This window comes from Passer domesticus, chromosome Z (genome assembly GCF_036417665.1).
Source record: "Passer domesticus isolate bPasDom1 chromosome Z, bPasDom1.hap1, whole genome shotgun sequence".
NCBI classification, from domain to species: domain Eukaryota; kingdom Metazoa; phylum Chordata; class Aves; order Passeriformes; family Passeridae; genus Passer; species Passer domesticus.
Genome location: NC_087512.1, coordinates 70,151,736 through 70,172,372, shown reverse-complemented (window position 1 = coordinate 70,172,372; position 20,637 = coordinate 70,151,736). Strand labels below are relative to the sequence as shown.

The 20,637-nt window shown below is 38.3% G+C and overlaps 1 protein-coding gene across 4 annotated transcripts in view; it reads right to left on the bottom strand.

Annotated features, from left to right (window-relative positions):
* Positions 1–20,637, bottom strand: part of ECPAS (Ecm29 proteasome adaptor and scaffold) — a 57,968-nt gene that overhangs the window by 32,787 nt on the left and 4,544 nt on the right. For 3 of the 4 annotated variants that reach the window (XM_064403950.1, XM_064403949.1, XM_064403951.1), the window contains exons 2-17: positions 17,392–17,522; positions 14,555–14,671; positions 12,894–13,012; positions 11,662–11,814; positions 9,461–9,629; positions 8,847–8,986; positions 7,607–7,688; positions 7,244–7,363; positions 6,986–7,071; positions 6,646–6,724; positions 5,494–5,543; positions 4,867–4,933; positions 4,644–4,766; positions 3,445–3,548; positions 2,242–2,365; positions 214–294 (exon numbers count right to left, since the gene is read on the bottom strand). In XM_064403950.1, the coding sequence (XP_064260020.1) occupies positions 214–294; positions 2,242–2,365; positions 3,445–3,548; positions 4,644–4,766; positions 4,867–4,933; positions 5,494–5,543; positions 6,646–6,724; positions 6,986–7,071; positions 7,244–7,363; positions 7,607–7,688; positions 8,847–8,986; positions 9,461–9,629; positions 11,662–11,814; positions 12,894–13,012; positions 14,555–14,671; positions 17,392–17,522 (1,745 nt within the window). Of the gene's footprint in view, positions 1–213; positions 295–2,241; positions 2,366–3,444; positions 3,549–4,643; positions 4,767–4,866; positions 4,934–5,493; positions 5,544–6,645; positions 6,725–6,985; positions 7,072–7,243; positions 7,364–7,606; positions 7,689–8,846; positions 8,987–9,460; positions 9,630–11,661; positions 11,815–12,893; positions 13,013–14,554; positions 14,672–17,391; positions 17,523–20,359; positions 20,473–20,637 lie in introns of those variants that run through there. The other variant, XM_064403948.1, reaches the window with a different exon arrangement.

Here is a 20,637-nt window from a genome sequence, read left to right as displayed (position 1 = left end):
CAGTGGAGCAGCCCTCTCGTGAACATTCCATCCAAACCCCCCATGACAATCATGTTCGGACTGCCTTTAAAGGACAAAGAATGGACAGTTAATCCCAACACGTTTTGAAGAATTTTAGAATGTAGGGTGACTTATGGTACCTGTTAGCTTCTTACACTGCCCTCTAAATATATAGTGGTATACATATCTGAGGAAGTAAAACCAGACAATTACCTCTCCAAATGTGGCAGGATTAAAAGGCAATGCTGAAGTTCCAGTCATATATTTAGCTGGAGTTTTCATTCGGTGAGTGGCCTAAATAACAGAATACATTAAGAGTGAACCATTCAGACCCATAACAACGGAGATGTTGGAAAGCTCAGTGAAATTTTGCTGATATGACTGTGTTAATCCTCCACGTAACAACTGAAAATGTGTAACAGCTCTGTGGCACAGTGCACTTGGTAATAGTCGGTTTGATCTACTTTACAGCAATTCAGAAAGTAAAAACTCAATGCATGACAGCGAATAGCAGAGGAGGCTGAAGGAGTACAACATTCTTTCTTCCTTTCAGGACACAAAGAAGCACTTAAGAATTTAAAAGTAAAGTACCTCACAAACTTCCAAACTCTGAGCCTTGCCCCTGACAGGCAGCCAGAAAGCTTTAAAATGGCAGCTCTGCCAGGAGAGGCTGCAGAGCAGGCATGCTTTCCCAGTCCTGGGAGGTGAGTGCCCTGTGCTGTGCCAGCCAAGTCTGGGGAGCCTCTCAGACTGAGAGAGGCTCCAAGGTAATCTCTCTACCTGCTATGTGGAAGGCTGCAGCAGCAAGTGAGCAACTTCTTTCCATGTAAATGTTAGCTTTGACAAGTAGGAATATGACAGCAGAAAAACATCCAAACAGGAGGTTTTAAGTGACACCCACTGCAAATGTTGCAGAAAAGCAGTATGTATTAAACAGACAACATGCACATCAATATGCTTGTCAGGCAGCCTTGTCCCTGAGTAAACACACAAGGCAACTGCAGAAGAGAACTCCCCTTAACATGCCATGATCTTTTGCAATGCTGATTTTAACATTAACATACAGAATTATTAAAGAAAACCTGACTTAGTGAACAGACAGTGACTCCCTTGAGGAATGATTTCTCATCCATACCCAGCAGACAGGGTCCTACTCTTTCGTATTTATTTTTTTTTTCAGAAGGACAGAAGGATCAAGCTAAATCATACAGTCATTTTTCATCTCAGCCATTTGTGTCAAGTAATGTATACAGTCTTCTCAAATATCTCCAAATATCACAGATTACTGACAGTATGTGAAAAATAACACTTTGAGATAACTAAACAAATAATTGTACCTCTAGGATTTTTAATACATCTTCAGGACACATAAAGATCTGAGAAGTGTTCAAAAAATTTTTAATCCCCCCATGACTGAGGGACTCCTGCTTTTGTCACTAGTGATTAAACTACACTGATCCATAATTATTTAGCAACATTATAAATGTTAAGGAAAACTTTAACTACAGGGCAACAGGATTTAAGAGTGTTATCTAAAACTGAATCTTTGTTTCATAATTTTTTCTATCTACTTAAGTAGTCAGCATTCTGGACAAAAAAGCAGGTTTTCTGACAGAACTTCAAATACTTCAGAGTATGAGTGGAGTACAACACCACCAGAGTATATATTTCACAAGAAATCTCTCAAGAGTTCTGCTATCACAGACCTCGTGCTAAATCACATGTGCTTCAAAATTACATACTTCTGACATTTTTTAAAAGGTAGGATATCATAAGAAAAAATATTGTCAAAATATTGATTCTCCACATCTCCTTTACTGCTTATAAGGCTAGTACAGCTACTATACACAGAAGTGTGTAACACAGACAATATTTTAGCCAAATAAAAAGTAGTCTTCTTGCACCTTCAGGAACTGTGTTTGTAAAACATGCTGGATTATAACCGTTGAGAACTCATTCCACAGATCATCAGCACAAACTGTAAGAAAGCAAAACACTCCCTTTATTAAAAGATCTGTCTTGCTACTTAACACTTGGATCTCTTGCAATCACTGTCAGCAGAAAGTGTTGACAAGTGGTAATCTTGGCAATGAAATACTATGTGTGGTCCTTACTTTGACTTTCACTAATTTTATTCCTTGGGGCAGCTGTAGGAAACACACACAGGGAAGGCAAGACCACACATCCCATGCCTGAGTATCACATATCTGTTTGTCGTTTACTGTGACAGAAGCACTGTACCTTGTCTTGAATGTAATGAACCATTTCAGGGAAGGAAGGCATCTGCTTCCCAGAACTCTCCTTCTCATTTTTTCCAGAAAATGTTCTCAGTACCCGCTGGGCTTCTCCATGTACCTCCTCCCGCCTTTCAGAAGAAAAGACGAGAAACAGACATTATTTGCACAGAAAAAAAACCTTTAATGAGCAAGAAGATATGTTGGGAAGCTGGGGGAGAGAGAACAGTTTTTAAATGAGATATGGGTTTGTTTTGGGGTTTTTCTGAAAGAAAAGAGAGCAAAAAAAATCTTCCACTACAACTTTTAATATTTTTTATTTTAGAGATAGGAAGAAAAAAGGATAGTACTTAGTGCTCTTTGCAAAACTGTCTAGATGAGCTCACTTCTGTTCCTCTTACATCCTTCTAGTGTTCACCATCAGTTCCTAGTTCCCACATCCTTGTTTTCCTATCTGCTACTTCTCTCTATCACTTCCTATAGTCAAGCTTCAGCTGCCATCTACTAGGTTTATCATTATCTACTTAACAATAGATAAATACTGAAACAGTGCTGACACTGCAATGACAGAGCTGGTTGTTGCAGCTGCTCTGCTTAGCTTCCTTAATTACACAATAGCTGTTTTCATCAAAATTTTAGTAATTAAAGTAAGTTGGGAAAAAAACCCCACCACTTACACTGCCATAACAGAAAACTGCAAATAAAATGATTACTGTAATTTAATGAGTCACCTACTCAGCAGAGAGTGACAGCTCTCAAAACTGCATGCTCAACTCTCTGCAAATACAAGCTAAAAATAGAATGACAGAATTTGCCAGGAAAAAATAACTTCTAGACACTGTAAAAGTACTTCAGTTAATGCATTTTTACTTTTGCAATTGCAACTGATCATTAGTATGAAATGCTTTAGTGACTGCAGTTCATCTGAAACAAGAAAGACAATCTCAAGACTGCCACTGAGTAGAGTAACAGTTCTCCATGAGAATGTCAAGAATGTGAAGTTTGATTTCCAAATCACCACATTTTCTTTGCGTTATTTATGTGGAAACTTACACACACATACATGTATTCATATTTAATGCAAAGATATATATTATATTGAATCTATCTACATGTGTGTATATATATATGTACGCACATATATAAACATATACACAAACATACATAAGTATATATATGAGAAAATAATTTATAAAGGAAAACAACTTACGGGTCTCCTGCAGCTAACAGGAGTAAGTATCTGGAAGGGATATGATCTGGAGGGAACACTGTGCTAGCAAATTTTACAGCCACTTGACGTACTTGAACTTCAGGCTTAAAGGGAAAAGATACAAACATATGGAGTCTTAAATGAAAGCAGTAATGACTTTCACTCATCCCTTGTACATCAGTCATTTGTTTTGACCTCTGGTACCAACATGATTCAAAAAGTTTAGACATTGAGACACATGCTTACAGTTCATATGGCAGGAGACAGAGGAAAAAAAAAAAAAAGCAAAGTTCTCATATATAGACAAGTGGGGAATTAAATGTTTAATTAAACACATATACTCTTCAGGGATTCATACCAATTCTTGAAAAACTGAACTACTCCATCCAGGTAGTTTTGAAATGAAACTGACACATATCATCTTGCCACAGAAAACAGGGCTACGCTTGGGAACAACATAGCCAGAGGTGGGAAAGAAATACCAGCTTAGCGTGTTGATTGTGTCTGTAAGGTAAACATAGTCTCAAAAAGGTACTGCCTGGAGATTTAGATCCCTTGAGCAAAGGAGTTTTCTGCATGAAAATTATCTCTTACACTAGAAATACATACTACCTCCACAGTCAGACTGTGTACTCATGCAAAAACAGAGTATACAACAATCACTCCTTCCGCAAATCCAGAATTCTAGTGTATGCTGAACAAGGTACTCAAGGAATGAGTAAGTCAAGTCTAATTTAATGAAGACTAGTGTCTCAAGGATAAGCTCCTGGAGAGGTTCACAGGTGCCTTATGTCACATATCACACAGCCTGCTGAGACTCTACTTAGCAGTGAATTATCATTTCTACCAAACTCTCAATGTCCCACAGTGTTTCAGAAGACTGTCCCTGAAGCATTCACTTCTCAAAGTTTTCTAAGGAGAAGACTATGAGAAACACAAAATGCAATTGTAATGGATTTAGTTTTTTTGCTAAACAGAACAAATACAGAACTGCAGTATTACCTTCCTTGCCATCACCAAGCCATGTTAAAAATATTTTATCTGAGCATACACACCCTGCCTTCTCTGAGACACGCCAATACATTCAGTAATAAAAGGAACATCTGCTCCAGAATTATCTAACAGGAAGTGTCAGGAAACAGGAAGACAATGAATTGCTCTTTTTTTAAGGTATGTGATTTCAACTCCACTGAAAATACCTTTATTAAATAAGAAGCTACAAGAGCTTCCATCAGGGTACGCTGGGCTCCTTCTAAGTTACTGTATGCTCCAACCATCATAGACAAAGCCTCTTGAATGGCAAGCCTAGTATCAGCATCTTCCTGCAGTAAAACACCAAGAGTTTTTGCTTTATAGTGTCAAGAATTCAGAAAAATCAGAAGAAAACAATAATGATTTCCCAAAGCTTCATCAAGTACCCACCTTGCATAAGGCTTCAAAAAACTGCTGTACCAGTGCTATATCCTTGGTAAAGAGCTGAGGCATTCGGCTGAAACAAGATATTTTAATCCATGAGGCTTTTGTTTTATTAAAATGAAATGCTTCACACTTCATTGGCCTTCCCCTCATTCCAAATTTTAAGCATCCAACAATTAGAGCCAGTACAGAAAGCTTGCTCTATCTTAGCAATACCCACCATAAAGCAGCACATTCTCCCTCCCTTAACACAGTTTAGAAAGTAAGACATTTTATGGACAACCACTCAGATCACCAGCACATGACTGAACATACCACTTGCCTAGCTTCATGCGTTCTGGTCTTTGCTGTACACTCCTTAAATTTGTATTCCTGGCAATCCAGAATGCAGAACCATTTCTTAAATTCTGTGCATAATTAATGAGCTGCCATTAATCACTGCTAGAGCAGCTATCAGTTTAAAAACATATTTCCTTTCACATCTCTGGAGTTGTCACAAGAAGAACACTTTTCTCTGCACTGTGCACTCAACTAAAAATTTGGTAGGTGGCATAAAGCTTGCTGCTGATAAATTAACTGGTTACTCTGGAGAAGTTATTCAATGTCCCATTGCTTAAATGATGCTTCAGTTACCTGGAGAGCTTTCCAACTGCTGAATATGCCATTGATAGCAGTTTTGAATCCTTGAATAATAAAACAAGAAACAGAATTTAGCAAAACCAGAAATACACACAGGTATATCTTTTATAAATAAACATTTACTTTAAATCCTGTCTTCAAATTGCTCAAGCAGGTTTTCATAGAGAAAGAATCCTAAAATACAACGTATTTCTATCCAAGAATAAAAACATTATATAGAAACAGAGGGAGCACACTTTTGTCTAAGAAACAGAGAAACTGCAAATTGTGGCAAAATGCAAATCTCTCTTCTGGTCTCAGCTAACTACACTTCAATTCAAGAGAAACAAATAAGGAGATTCAGTGAGGATATGAAACAGTTGCAAAGGGACAGAAACCATTAGCTCTGAACAGCAGCTGTAAACAAAGGAAGCTGTTTGCACAATGCATCCTGTGGATGACCAATACAGCACATTTATACACAGGGACTTACTTCCTCTTTTTTCATTCCCTTCCCAATGGCAGGGTGTCCCATGCATTGAAACGCCAACTCAGGCCAGAAGGCCACATTCAAAGGTCAAACAAAGTAGCAAGCAGTTCAAAGCTGCAGAAAAGGTGATCTGTACCATCTGCCCTATCTACGGTACATGTAGGAGTATAATGTGGAATCTGACTTTTGAAACAGCACTGGAAACACCTCATCAGGCCAGACTGGCATTTGCAGTTCTCTTTGGTAACACCCTTCCCATAGTAATACCACGTCTGGATAGACAGGATAGAATGTATAAGAAGCAGGCCTATACAGATGCTTAACACAATGGGATAAAAATCCAGAGTTGAGGTCCTTGTGTGCTCCAGAGTAAGGGCAACTAGATATTACTTTGACTTCTCTCTTTATATTACTAACACTACTGTTTCTTCAGATTTTGCAATTGGTGCCCAAGCACATATCTATTGGTGTTAAATAAGTAAAACAGTTTTGCTATATAGCATTTTAAAATATTTGCTTCTCTTCTAACAAAAATTCTTCAAATTCTTCTAACAAAAATTCTTCTCCTGCAAATTCTCAAGTAAACACAAAAAGACATACATCAGTTTCCATCATAAATTTATTTATCTTTTGCTTGTATTCACATGAAGAATTACAGTAAAGAATTTTCATCTTACCTCTTTGTATTCATTAATCAGCTTTGTAAGTCCATTTAAAAGCATTGGACCTAAGGGCTTTATTTTACTCTCAGGACAACTGCAATTAGAGAAACCAACAAAATATTATCTTTTGCATCGCCGAAAAGGTTATTCTCCAGTATCACTTGTCTTGACTGTGTTAAGACCAGATATTACAACTTACAGTGTGCAAGCACAGACACACTGAGCTTTCTGGATTAAGTAAAAAAAACCCTACTTTCTCTGCATTTTAGTATTCATTAGTTCAGTTATATCTTTATTAAACAGAATGGCTTCTAGGCAAATAGTTAAAAAACACTGTGCTCTCTGAACTACTTACATGATACAAATATGATGTACAAACTGCAAAGACAGACTTCTCAGTTTCGCGTTTGTGTTTGCACCGAAGAGTCCATCATATACCACCTGACGAAAAGGAAGGAGCAGATTAGAGAGTGTCTGGCTTCACTTTCAAAGATTTTCATTCCTCCTCTCCTTTAAACACTGCCATCAGTAACAATGCTTCCTACCTCTAAGTACTGAAGGAACTGTATCATCAAACTTATTAGGAAATGTAGCTTTGGAAAATAAGCATCACCTGAATGTTAGCTGGGAACATTTCTGCAGCTTGCCGGGACCGTAGAAGATGAGGAACTATCTTTAATTTAACACGGGTGCTGACTGACTCTCGTTTCATTTCTGGTTTCAGAACAGATCCCTGTCAAAACAGAGATTAAATAGTGCATCTCTGGACAACAGTAAATTACTTTCCGCTGCAAATCAGAACACACTGGCACAGAGAAAAAAATTATTCAAATAGCATAAATATTCAGTGAAAGCAGATATCAGAGGAAGTGATAGATTAAAGAAATACATATACTTTTTTTTTAAATTAAGTAAGACAACTAAAATTACTTCTTCAGCAATTAAGAAGAAAGACACCTCTAGGGGCAAATCTCACCTCCTTGGTTTTCAGTGGTATATCCCCAAGATACACTTTATACATTTTGTTGATGATAGCAGGATTGTTCCAGTCAATTAAACTGAAGGAAAAAACCACATTAAACACAAACATGTAATGATTCTGACCTTTGACTACTTCTTAAAATACAGCATTTTGCATCATAGTCATATCAGTCCCAAAATTTACATTGAACTTCACAGTTTGACTTCTGACCACTTTTCCCACATTCACATAATACACAGTTATAAAGAATGTGAACTAATTACACTTTAACAATTTTTGACAACATGATATCAATTTGTTAGAAACCTACATGCTCCCTTCTCTAGCACTGAAACAAGACATGGTAATCTACCAATTGAATATCAAACAGCAATCTGTGAACCAGCATACATTTCCTATAAAAAACATTCAACATTACATATTGTTCACACATTTATTTTTCTCTCTGGGCATCTTTCTCATCAGAAGAAAAGATTACACAGGAGAGAACAGCTTCCTTAATCAGGCTTCATCATTTAATAGAATCATCTCCCCTGTCATGAATGAGGTACATGAAAAGACTTCAGCTCCAGAAAGTGAAAAATTGGACTCCATGTTAAATAGTTCTACAGAAGCCACATACATATTTCAAAGATGGGCCTGCCTTGCTCCAGCCTCCTATGTAAGCCAACAAATCTCCCACTGTCAATGTCTCAGCAAACAGTATCAACAGCCATCACTCTGGCCTCTTCATGAGATAAAGACAGAAGCACTGTCTTTAGATGATGAAGGTTAAACTGCAGGTGAGCAGAAGCTTCAGTAATAATGACAGCAGTGTTTGCCAAACTTTCTAGACTATGATTCATTTCATAATTAGTCTCTTTACTCTCCTAATAAATTAAATGAAAGTGTACTTTTCTGGGAATCACTTACTAAAGCTTTACTGACAATTGATAATCCACAGGGGACAATGTGGAAATCACCATTATTTTTTATGATTTGGTAAGAAAATGGCTCAGAAGCGATACCAAAATGATCAAACCCAAACAATTAAAGCTGTCAGCTTTGGAGACAAATGACGTTTCCAGGTGCAAGACTGCAAACCACACCATTCCCAGCCCACATGGCAGCTTCACAGATATACAGAGAACCTCAGCCTTCCTCACCTCCAGCACACTCTCTGGAGCACTACATTCATTGCAGATAGCTGTTTCAGGAATACCAACACCATCTTTGGCAACCATCCAGACCTTACCTTTGCTTGCTCTTTAGTTCAAGGTCTGCTGCAGTGGCAACACTGTGTCTTGTATCACTGGAGGCTACAACCAGGTGTATAACAGCTTCAAGTTCGGGCACTTGCTCAGCTTCAATGAACTTCACAATTCCCAGCTTACACTGTTCAACACCAGGGAAAACCAGTGTTACTGACAAGAAAGTGGATGCCTCAGTAACTGTATCACATCAGCGGCTTCTGCTTGCTTAAGGAGAAGTTCATATCCTCTCCATCTCTTAGCTTGCCTCCTGTCAAAGTCATCTGCAGCAAAGCACCAGCATTACCATTATGGGATACTCTTGTTACACCACTGCTGAAAAGGGATGCTTCAGAAGACACTGTGGCAATCTTTCAGAGTAAAACACAAGAGCAGGCTGCAGTCATGACTGCTTCCCAACCACCTTTCTCCCCACCTCACCACTGCTAAATTCCTTAAGGCATCAAGCAAAATCCCTCAATTAATTCCCCCAGGGCAAGCAAAGACCTGCTCAGAATGAGTTACATATTTTCCCTCCGGCTTTCCATTCCTCCATCTGTAACTGTCCCCATTACTGTACCCACAATTCACCATGGACCAGCCCCACAGCTCTAAATACCTGCTCTAGCAGCTCTGGTGTCCATGGACTATCTCCAATTACCCTTTTGGCTGCATAAAAACTCATCCCTGGAGGTGGCTGAGGGATTCCAGGACCTCCCACGCCACTTGGTGAAGACCCCTGGGCCGAGGGCACATTTTGTCGACTTTGAGATTCATTCAATACAAACCTAAGCAGGCAGGGAAAGACTTATTAGAGCCTTTTCCAATCCACATTACCAGCTGAATTAGATTCTGGAATTGAGAAAGACACATAACTTGTCCAACTTGATTATTTTTCTTTAATTAATGCCATTACTCTAATATAAGACAGAATTTGAAGCTCTGCTACCAATTATCCCAATATATTCTGCAAGAGCCATCACAATATCATTGTAAACGAAAACAAACTTCAGTTAGAAAAGGGAAGGGTCCACTGGCATTTCCAGAAAGAGTTCTTAGCTTACAAACCAGAAAAAATTATTTATTTTGCATTAGGAGTAAATACTTGTGCTGTACTACGTGAAACTCATGCTAAAAGCTCCAATAACATTTGCGTGATTTCTATAAAAAATACAAACCTAACAAGTGAAACAATGAAGCATATGCAACACAAGTGGCAGGAAACATCCTGAAGTAAAAAAAATAAATTAATGAGATAATGTCTTGGAAAATGGCAGTTTTAATACTGGGCCGAGAAGGAAAGCAAAAATCAGAAGAAGTTTACATAACTTGTTCTTCTGTAAGACCGGCTAGTCCAGCTGCCCTGTGCTCACCTTCATGCTTTTATAAAAGCCACCCCACCTCTCCATGTATCCTTGGAAGATGGCCAAATGGCCTCAAAATTGCACTGCAGAGACCAACAAGAATTCTTTTGCCCCAGCCAGCCTCCCATTTTGCATTCAGCACACAGGCAACAAAAAGAGGTAAAGAATCTCAACAATAGGAATTCATTCCAAGACTCATCAGTTAAAACTTCAAACACTTTATTATGAGCTTTAAGCCCTACAGTTAAGCTTTCTGCTTGCTTTACTGTGATGAACTGTAAGGCTAAATCACAACTGGACAATGACAGACCAAGTTCTAACATGCATAAATTAGCTGTAAAACACTGCAAATAGCTTCACCCCAGGGAGCAAGACTTTTAAGAGACAGACAACTAAGCCACAGGCTAACTCAACACACTCTCTAGCACCTTCTGGAAAGAAAATTAAAACCTTCACCTCCTACTTTCAGTGTCTCCAAGTGTTTTCTCAGACGTCTCTTCTAAACATTCATTTATATTCTGTGATTTAAAAACTCATGCTTGGCCAGAGTATTAAAGCACAGAAGGGAGTGAAGTCTCACTGGAAAGCCAAAGGATTAATCTGTTGCAGCTACAGCCATGGATGAAGCTAAGGGCAATTAACATGCGCCAATTGGAGAGTGTGAATCCTGAACAGAAGAACAGGCTTTGAAACTGTGAGCTGCAAGATTCTGTACATTCAAACAAAAGGGAAGTGGCCCCCTAATTATCTGATGGAAAGCACAACTCCAACAAATTGACATGGAGAAAGACCATGTGCTCGCTATTTTAAATTCATTCCTTCAGGTTAATCCACTCAGGTGAGCAAGAATTATGAGCTCAAATACTATGAGACTTTTATTGCCAGAAAAAAATAGAAACATGTTCAACCATCAAAACTATCCCTATTTTTCTTTTTCAAAGCAAAAGCTCCCCTAGCAATACAAAGACACAAAAAAAAGCCCAGTTAGTGGGAAAAACATTTTGAGAAAGTATTGATTTTAGACACTAGAAGGTTCCTAACAAACAGTTATCAGTAAATTCAAGTTGTTCTGTACATTCTTCTTGCTTTCAAAAACAGTGTTCACACTAAGACAGCGCCACTGCAGTTGGAACATTTTTCACTATAAAACAGACAAAAGACCAATCTTGTTCAAAAGTTCAGCTCTGGAAAGCACAAGTTTTTAGAGATTATTCTTGCTTATGATCTCAGAGCAATAAGCCTTAAAACTCAACTGCAGAAAGATGGGCACGCATTTTTGTCAGGCTTCTCTTTGAAAGGGTTTCCTATCTGGTTCTTACAATTATCAACTACCTTAGTAGTTTTCATTCAAGCCAGGAAGTAACAGCACACTTTAAATGTGTTTTCAAGGGTGTAGTTTGTACTGTTCTACACCTAGAGAACACAACAATTCTAGAGAAGACTGGTATCAACTCACCCATAAGGCATAAGAAGAACATCCAACATAAAGTCCAAAAGCAGCTGTACGGTCTTTGGTTTTTCAGCAAGATTAAATGGAGAAGCTGCTGCTTTCAGTGGTTCAGCAGGGTATTTCATGTGAAAAAGGGTTGGTATTAGAAGATGCATTAGGCTGAAAAACAATTACATTTACTGCAACCATTTAAAAAACCACATCTGTTTACTTACAACATACAAGAGAAACCTTTACAACAAACCTGTTCCTTAATAGCAAAAAAAGAAAACCTTAACAAAAGTTGAACATATTCACAATCCAGTGGCTTCTATTTACCACCTGATGTACTTAAATAGGGAAAGCAGAAGTTAGGATTTGTCCTTAAGATGGAATAGATGCATCTGCATGCATGCAGACATCTGGAGAGATACAGTCACTGTCTTTGTCCAGATTTTTGACAGTTCCATAATTATGCCACAAAATACAGTATAGGGCTGTCTCATCCTTAAGACACAGTGGTAAATGTATAGCAGTACAGCCAGGTTTTCCAAAGCTCTCTTCAGTCATGTACTTGCCTTTTCAACAGAGAAAAAACATGTATTTTCATACCAATCTCATGAATGGAAGCAAGATTTTACTCAATACCTTTCAGTAATGTAATTTAAAAATATTTTTACACCATTACAGTATGTAGAGTGAATGAAGACATGATTTTAATGATATTTTCCAATACTAACACAGTGGAAACTCATCTCAGTAAGAACCAGGCCCACCCATAGAGGTTCTTATTACACAGCATTTCCAAACACTTTTTTTTCACATATTACAACTTAGCTAAAATTCCTACTTACTTGAAACACTACCTCTCAATTTAGAGTGGCCAATCTGAGACATCTAGCACTGCTCCTGCTGCAGCTGGTCAGAGGGTACCTGCTAAAGGTCTGGCCTTAAGCTAGAAACCAGAATTTGATGAAGATGTATGGGGGACATGGACAGGCATTTCACTTCCATCATAACACAGACCTCTTATCATATAGGGAGTCTGTTGCTGCAAATTCTGTATATCATTATAGCATTAGACTATAAGAACTTCTTGTACCACTCAAATGACTGATTTCCTGATCCATGTTGTACATGGCAACAACATCCTAAGTCATGAAGACAGCATTAAGGAAAAGAAATCTTTTAACAACTAACATAAATTATTTTATTAAAACAATACCAACAAAATTCACTCCAAAAGTAAGTAGTCATACCTGTCTTGTTGTGGCTGAGGTTTACCTTCCATTGCAGTGAGAAGGGTTGGAGCCAATTCACATTGTTTTTCCACAGGCAGACGGGGGTATCCCATCTTCACATAAATTATGGTAAAATTCTAAAGGGGTAGAAAAAGCACACAGTATTGCAGCAATGGAAAAGAAGTATGTGCTCCTTAAACGCTTCTTGTATGTTCTGTTACATAATTGGAAATGACGTATGTTTTGCAAGACCAATTTCTTAAGTCTAAGACTTATAAGACTGACAACCATTATAGTGGAGACTCAGCAAGGACTATTCACACCAGGTCTTGCTGGGTCTCTACTTTAAAAGGCAGAAAAAAACAATGAAAAAAGCTCTCTCTGGTTTGTCTTTTTCACTGCCAATTTCACCAAAAGCAGCTGCAACTAAGCAACAGCTTAAAAGAAAGCAAATTTAATGATCTCTCTTACCTATTTCTGAAATAAAACAAAATACAATATTGAATAACTACAAAGTCAGCAGTATAGACAAAATTTCTCTTGAAAGCATGTTTCTAAATCACCTCATTTAAAAGCTGCAAATGCAGTCAAGAGTCCAGTGACAGGACAGAACAGCAGAGCAATACTGAATACTGGACTATTTAACTGTTATGCTGTTCATCTAAATCCGAACAAGAACTGCATAGGTAAGAGTTGTGCTCCATGACCTGGCTGAAAGCAATGCCAAAGAGGAGTGTTGTAGTGCATTACACTACTTTGTAAATGACACTTGAGTTAAAATGCTGCAAAGCCTTTTGATGCAAAGTAATATGCATCTCTGACAAACACGAACCAAGAGACGTTTTTGACAAGTACATGTCAAATACAGAGTTTGTCAAGTATATCTTTAAACAAGATGGTCCATTTTGCTCTACAAGACATATGCACTCCAGAAGCCTTGGTCATTTCTAAAAACTGAATTCCAGATAATGCTACTTGCTGAGGACAACCTAAGACTACTTTTATGTATGTCACTGTTGTTTAAAGTCTAAGTATTTCTCCATACATTTCTAAGATGTCATATTTTTAATTTATACTATACACAGGGCTTAACAGTAAAATGAAAATTAAAAGTTTCCCTATGGTTTAATCACTTCTGTTTCGTGACGATGATTTGCAACAGACCTATCAAAACTGAAATGTAAATAATTTCATAGTTTGTAAAAAACACTTTAAAACTATTTTCACTTTTTAAATTGGATTGAATAAAATAGTTTATGAAAGTTTCACAATCTATGAAATAACATTTTTTTTCATTTTGTTCAGCTAAGGTCCTGACCCTAAAACCACAGGTCCTTGTGTGTTCAAAGAGATAAAGGTGTTTTAAGTAGAACTCGGATGCTGCAGATATCAAGATAAGGATTGGTACAAAGAACAGACCCTTTACAATACAAGCAATGACAATTCATGCAACCATGAAATATCAAGAGTAACTGTCAGTAATTTGAACAGCAAAATGCTTTATGAAATCAAGTTTCACCCACATCAGACTGTAAAACTAAATATAAAAAAGCTCTTTAAACATCAACCTCATAGCAATTACATGCTTGCTAAGAAAACTGACAGAGCTAAATACAGGACCTTTAAAGAATATTCCACTTGCTAAAGTAAAGCAGCAAACAGTCTTTGAAGACACTTACAGTGACAAATGACACTGCAGAAGGATCTTGATACTGAACCAGCAGTGTCTCCACTGGAAGCTGAATTTTTGGTCGACTTTTGATGCGCTTGTTCAGATGAACCAGCAGCTCCATGACCTGACAGGAAAAAAACAAAAATAATAAACTTGAAAGAACCACCATTAATATTGCTACTTTGGGGTCCACTCATCAACATCAATCCACTAGGTAGGCTTAGTATAAGCAAATCAGGCCTGATCTAACTGATTATTTAATTTGTAAGAAATCAGCAGCCATCATTTATAGTATTATCTTGAAACCATGTCACTGTTAAGACAAACACAAAAGTCCCAAACAACACCATGATCAATAACATCCATCAACAGAAATAAAAGAAAGGATTACTGAAGATGACTAGTTCTCTCCACAGTTTGGTTACTATCTGTCAAAACTGCCTCTGGCTTGGAAATCTGCACTCCTGCTCTATACTGAGCTGCAGAATAACTCCAATTCACAAAGCAGACAAAAAAAATAACATCCCCACCCATAATTTACCAAGTAAGTGTATGAGAACTGTTTGGAGTGGAACTTTACAGAACTGAAATCCTTCAAACAAGTGAAGAAGTCAACAGGAGTGCTGTGAATGTTAGGCAGAAGCTCCAGGGGAATAACCCTGGGCTCTGACAGACAACAAACCAAAACTGGGGCCAGAGTGTGTTGAAACAAGAGAGGTGCACCATGGTATTCCCTCATGATGAAGACTACCAAGCAGTGAAGTTCAGGCCCAGATGGTTTGTACAGTCTTTATTCTCAGATGTTTTCCAAAACCCATCCTGATAAAACCTTCAGCTTCATCCTGAACTGAACATGATTCTACAATCCCATTAGGAAGCTTCTTAGCATCACCAAAGTGCCATTTGTAAATCTCCAGAACGAGGTATCATAAATGAATGAAGAATATTGAAAAACTACAATTTCTACTCTGGAACAATTATCCATTCCAAGAAATCACACTGAATATCTGCATCTTGCTTGCAAACTTTATTAGATTCTCAAAAGACGTGGTGCAAAAAAAATGGAAGTGACATTAGATGAAGTCAGTTCAGTTCAGGCAAAACCAGTCAGACCCAGTTCTAGATTCATGTTGACTTCAAGCAATTGAAGCCAAAAAGCCAGGGTGTCCTGCATTTTCAAGGGATCATTGATTTGGTCATAATATGCTGTCACTGAAGCTCATAATAGAAACTGCAGAACCATATGGATGCTGAGCTGCATGTGAGCAGCCTCTTAGATACCATCTTTACATACACTCCATGACTAGGTCTCAAACAAAATAATATCCAGCTATATCCAGAGAAACTGCAGAGCTGACTGCAAGCATGTGATCAAAACCAGAAATAAATTAACAAACTAACACTGACAGCTACCAAATTTTGCTGCTGTAAATTTATTGCAACAGTTACAAATTCATACTATTATAGAGAGGAAAAAAAACCCGTCTGTACAGATCTCTCTGAGAAAGGGTAGGACATACTAAGACAGAACTCAAGAAACATGTTCAAATTATCAAGTGCCATAATCACTTGTATTATTACCATCTGGTGAGAATGAAAATCAAGAGTTTAAACACTAAAAAAAATTATTTCATTATTCACTCTAATGTAAAAGGCCATTAACTGCTACCACTATGAGACACCCTTAACTAGGCTGCGTGATTTCAAGAGGCCTCTTAAAATTTAATTTTCAAAAGACTAGTCCTCCCCCTTTCCTGATTCTTCCAACACTCCCAAATAACTGACAACAGATTCCAGTTTGGGGAAAAAGATCATACAAAAATACCCTAAGAAATTTCACCAGCTGGTTAAATGCCTTTCTACACAGCTTCAAGCACACATGGTAAGCAGGTATTCAGAAGAACGCATCTGAGCTGGAGTATCTGTCCTTCAGCACAGTGGAATGGCATGACATCCACAGATCCACTTTCATGTAATCACTCTTAGGGACATATTTTGTGCAGAACTTTGAGAAAAATCTATGCTACAGTAACTTGCAGATTCTAAAATCTACTTATAAATGCAGCGACATATGATCATTTCCCTATTTCAACAAGACAGAGAGACTTATGAAAAGCTTCTTGTCCACCACTAACCCCCAACACTTCATCTGCACTCTGCTCCAGAACATTCCAGTCCACTCCTATTACCAGACCTAAAACCTAACACAGGAAACTGAATTCCCCAGTTATATATTAAATTCCACCTCTAAAACTGCTTGGTCCTTGCTCCTTATGCCTGGTTATAGGCAAAAAACAAACAGTTTTGGTACATACTAAGATACCTGAGTAAATTTTGTGATAAAGCTGTCTTATTACCATAGAACTGATTTTTTTCAGGTAGGCATGACAGTCCATTTTCAAAACTACTTAGTTCTTGCTCTTATTCCAGTTATCAGCCAAGTGAATGACATCAATGAGTACGGCTTCATGGTATTTTGTACACAGAAGTACGCTTGCTTCCAATGTGCCCTAAGTCAGGTGGAATCACAACAGCCCTGGAAGGCAAGGCAACTGTCCGTGGCAGCAAGCCTTGGTCCCAAGCAAATTCAGAGCTAGATGACCTCAAGTGGAAACAAATACAGCCTCCATACATCTGCAAAACCCATGCTGACAAGCACTGACTGTTTTGTTTAAGCCCTAACAGGTGTAATGAACCTATTCTCTATTACAGTAATGATAAATTTTCCTCAAAGAGTAATTTTCTGAACAGAGAACATCCAAGCATAGCAAATCATGATACATCACAGGCATTTCCTTCTCCCTGATCAGGACAGTGTATCTTTATGGTAAATTGAACATTTACCTTTTTGCGAACTCCTTCCTGTGTGCTGGACAGCTTGAGGAGAACAGGGGGCAGGAATTTGGAAATAATGTTCTGTAACTGCTCATCCGTTTCTGCATGGCCAAGACGTAAGAACACGCGCTCCAGCTGATCTGGAATTAATTAAAGAAAGAAAAAAGAAAAAGAGAAACTGGTTAAAACAAAATTTCTGTAGCAAGAAAACTTTTTCTGAACATTCCCTAATGGACTTACAAGAAACGCTGCATAATGTACTTATATCTCAAAAGCACTCATCACAGTTTTTTAACACTGAGAAAATGATTCATGGTAGAAACCAGCCTGATGGCTTCTAGCACTAGCCTTCACAAGTACAGGGAAACCTCTCCTAGCAAAGACAAAAACAATTAAGGCCACCTTTGTGTGTACAGTCCACACACCTGAAAACACAAGAAACAATCTATAGAGTGAAAAAATCAGTTCTTTTGAAGCTCAAGACACCTGTTCCATGGTAAATTTGATACGCACAGGTTAGGGTTACAGGAGTATTCATATGACATCTTGACACAGGCTAACCTGTCCACACCTGTCCACTGGGGCCCTTAGGTCTCCCAGAAAATCCAAACAAATGTTAGCTGAGTGAGTTACTTGTTTGTTACAAGTAGCCGATCTGTTTTCAAAAAGACAGCACTATCATCAATAGGAGTAAGAGCACAAGCATGAAATGTAGGACATATTGTGTGATCCCACTATCACTGAACGAAGTGGCTGGAGTGTTTCAACTTACCTTCCTCTGGCCAGCTGATTTACTCCCCAAATCCAGAAAGGAACAAACAAAAAAATCATTTCACAAAAACAGATACAGCAAAATCTTCTGTCAATTGCTCAACCACAAAGGCTGAGGATCATTTGTTTTTATAAAAACAAGATTAGAAGTCCTTATTTTAAGTGCCAGCATGCATCTGCTGCTACACCAGAAGCAAAGCAAAGCAAAGTCTCTCCAGCAGCAGCAGCATTCCTAACAGCTGGACCGAGAAGAGTCCTTGTGCACAGGACCAGAAGCATGTTTTTCATCCTGCAGCAATGAAGCCCAGAATCACAGGCAGCAAGGAGACCTAATGCTTTTAAAGGGCTAAAGGTCTTAAGACATCTTACAAAGAGGAAATAATTTCCCCAAAGACTAATGTAAAGTGACCTATAGCAAGCTGAGATTAGAGGGAGACCAAGAAGAGGCCTCCTTCAGCAGAGGAGGATCATCAAACTGACTGTAAAGGACTACTGTGGGAGAAAAAAAAGAAAAATAGCACTGGTACAGGGCAGCAGTAAAGACTGAGGTGAATGGATATGGTCAGAACCAAAGTGAACAAAAGGGATGTTGAAATGCAAATACAGCTCTAACCAGCAAACCTACGATGATTTGGCTCCAGAAGCCTTTACTGTCCTATTTTTAAAACCTGTGCTATCCCTGCATTCATAGCATCATTCCTCCTCTGCCAGATGCAGATTAAACATAAACATACCACTTACAAAATTTCATTTTCTGCTGAGCAAATATGACAGGCAACTGAACAGACAGAGGACAATAAAATTTTACTGTCAAGGAAACTACTGCCAAAACTCTGCAGCATCTATACAATAAACTGAAGATATGTATCAGTCTCATTTGAGACAGATTTCACAGACTACTCAGGTTGTCAGCTAGTCAAAGGCTCTATAACACTTATCTCATGTTTCAATTAAAAAAAAAAAATCATGACATTTGATTTCTTTTCACCTTCATTCTTGTGTCATCCTTCCCCCACCCCTCCTGTCCCTCCCATCCCAATGAGCCCCCATTCAAGGACCTTCTTGGTGTCTCACTACCACACAGGCAGTAAGGGACTACAGAAGTCACATCAAGCAGCTAAAATTGCTCTAACAATTAATAAAAACTATAAAATCTTTCCCCTTGGGCCTAGAATTCCAGGAGAACACCGCAGATCCATCATTCTCAAGCAAATCAACTGAGGAACTTTCTCAACATGTTCTTTCACGTTGCAACAGATCAAAAACAAGTGTAAGGAAACACAACTGAAGTCAGCTCTAAAGCCATTTGTTGGTAGTCACTGGACTACACACAGACCTTCTCAAAGGCAGAGAAAATGACAGAGTGCACTTTGCCTGTGCTCTCAGGAAGTGCAGCAGTGCAATGAATTGCAAGCACCTGTCCCATTTCCAGCTTCCTCCATTATTCTAGTTTCAAGCAACAACCAGAATGGTGAAAATAATATCAAGAGCAATTATTACTTTTCTTATACCTCTGCTGCAAAGTCAGTTAAGCCCTAATACTGTCATCAGATATTCTTCTTTAACCATAATCATAACAAGCCTTTTCAGCCAATTCAAAGATACTGGTCACCTGGATGTAGTTAAGATACTGGCCAGGAGTTTGTCAGTGTACCCTCTCATGCTGCTGATGCAGGCTGTATCCATAGCAGTGGGACAGGAAAACAAAGAGCTAGAAAAACTCCCAAGTATTGTACATCAAACATTTCCTCCATGGTTTTTATTCTACTAAAAATTAAGACCATTTCTCAGGCTGACAGCATTCATTACAGGAAAGCATGAAGACTGGTGATTTAAAGCACCACACGCAATGCAATGGTCCAGGAAAGTAGATGAAGTATCTGCATCTCAGATGCTGTGTCCTGTCCTCGTGTGTGCTGCAGACCGCCTGGCTGGCATGAGGAAAGTGCCTTTCCCTCCTTTATGTCTCTTCACAGCCAGCAAACAGACCACTATGCACCAGACATCAAACAAGACAGTTTGCTCGCAATTGGTCTCAATTCCCCATGTCATGTATTTCCAAAGTTTTTCAGTATAAAGCTAAAATCTTCTCCATCTGATTTTACAGTCCCTACTACCAACTGAAAAACTGCACAATAGCAATTTTAGGGTATCTACTTATCTGATAGTAGAAATAAGCAAGATGTCTAACTTGCTTACTACATACCAAGGAGGATGGGAAGCGGAAAGGATAAAAACCATTTGGAAAAAGCCTTAGCAGCTGGAAACCAATCTGAGAAACATCGTATGCGTGCCACAGCTATGACAGTTAGCATTTCACTATGGATTAAAAAACACAACACAACAAAGAATAAGGTGCATGAGTAAAAAAAAAACTGGTAAGTAGATTTACTTTTAAAATACGTACAACTAAATCCATGCAGAATTTGAAACAGTTATTAATGTATTTTGGCACAATTACTTCTTTTCATGCTGCTGTTTAGT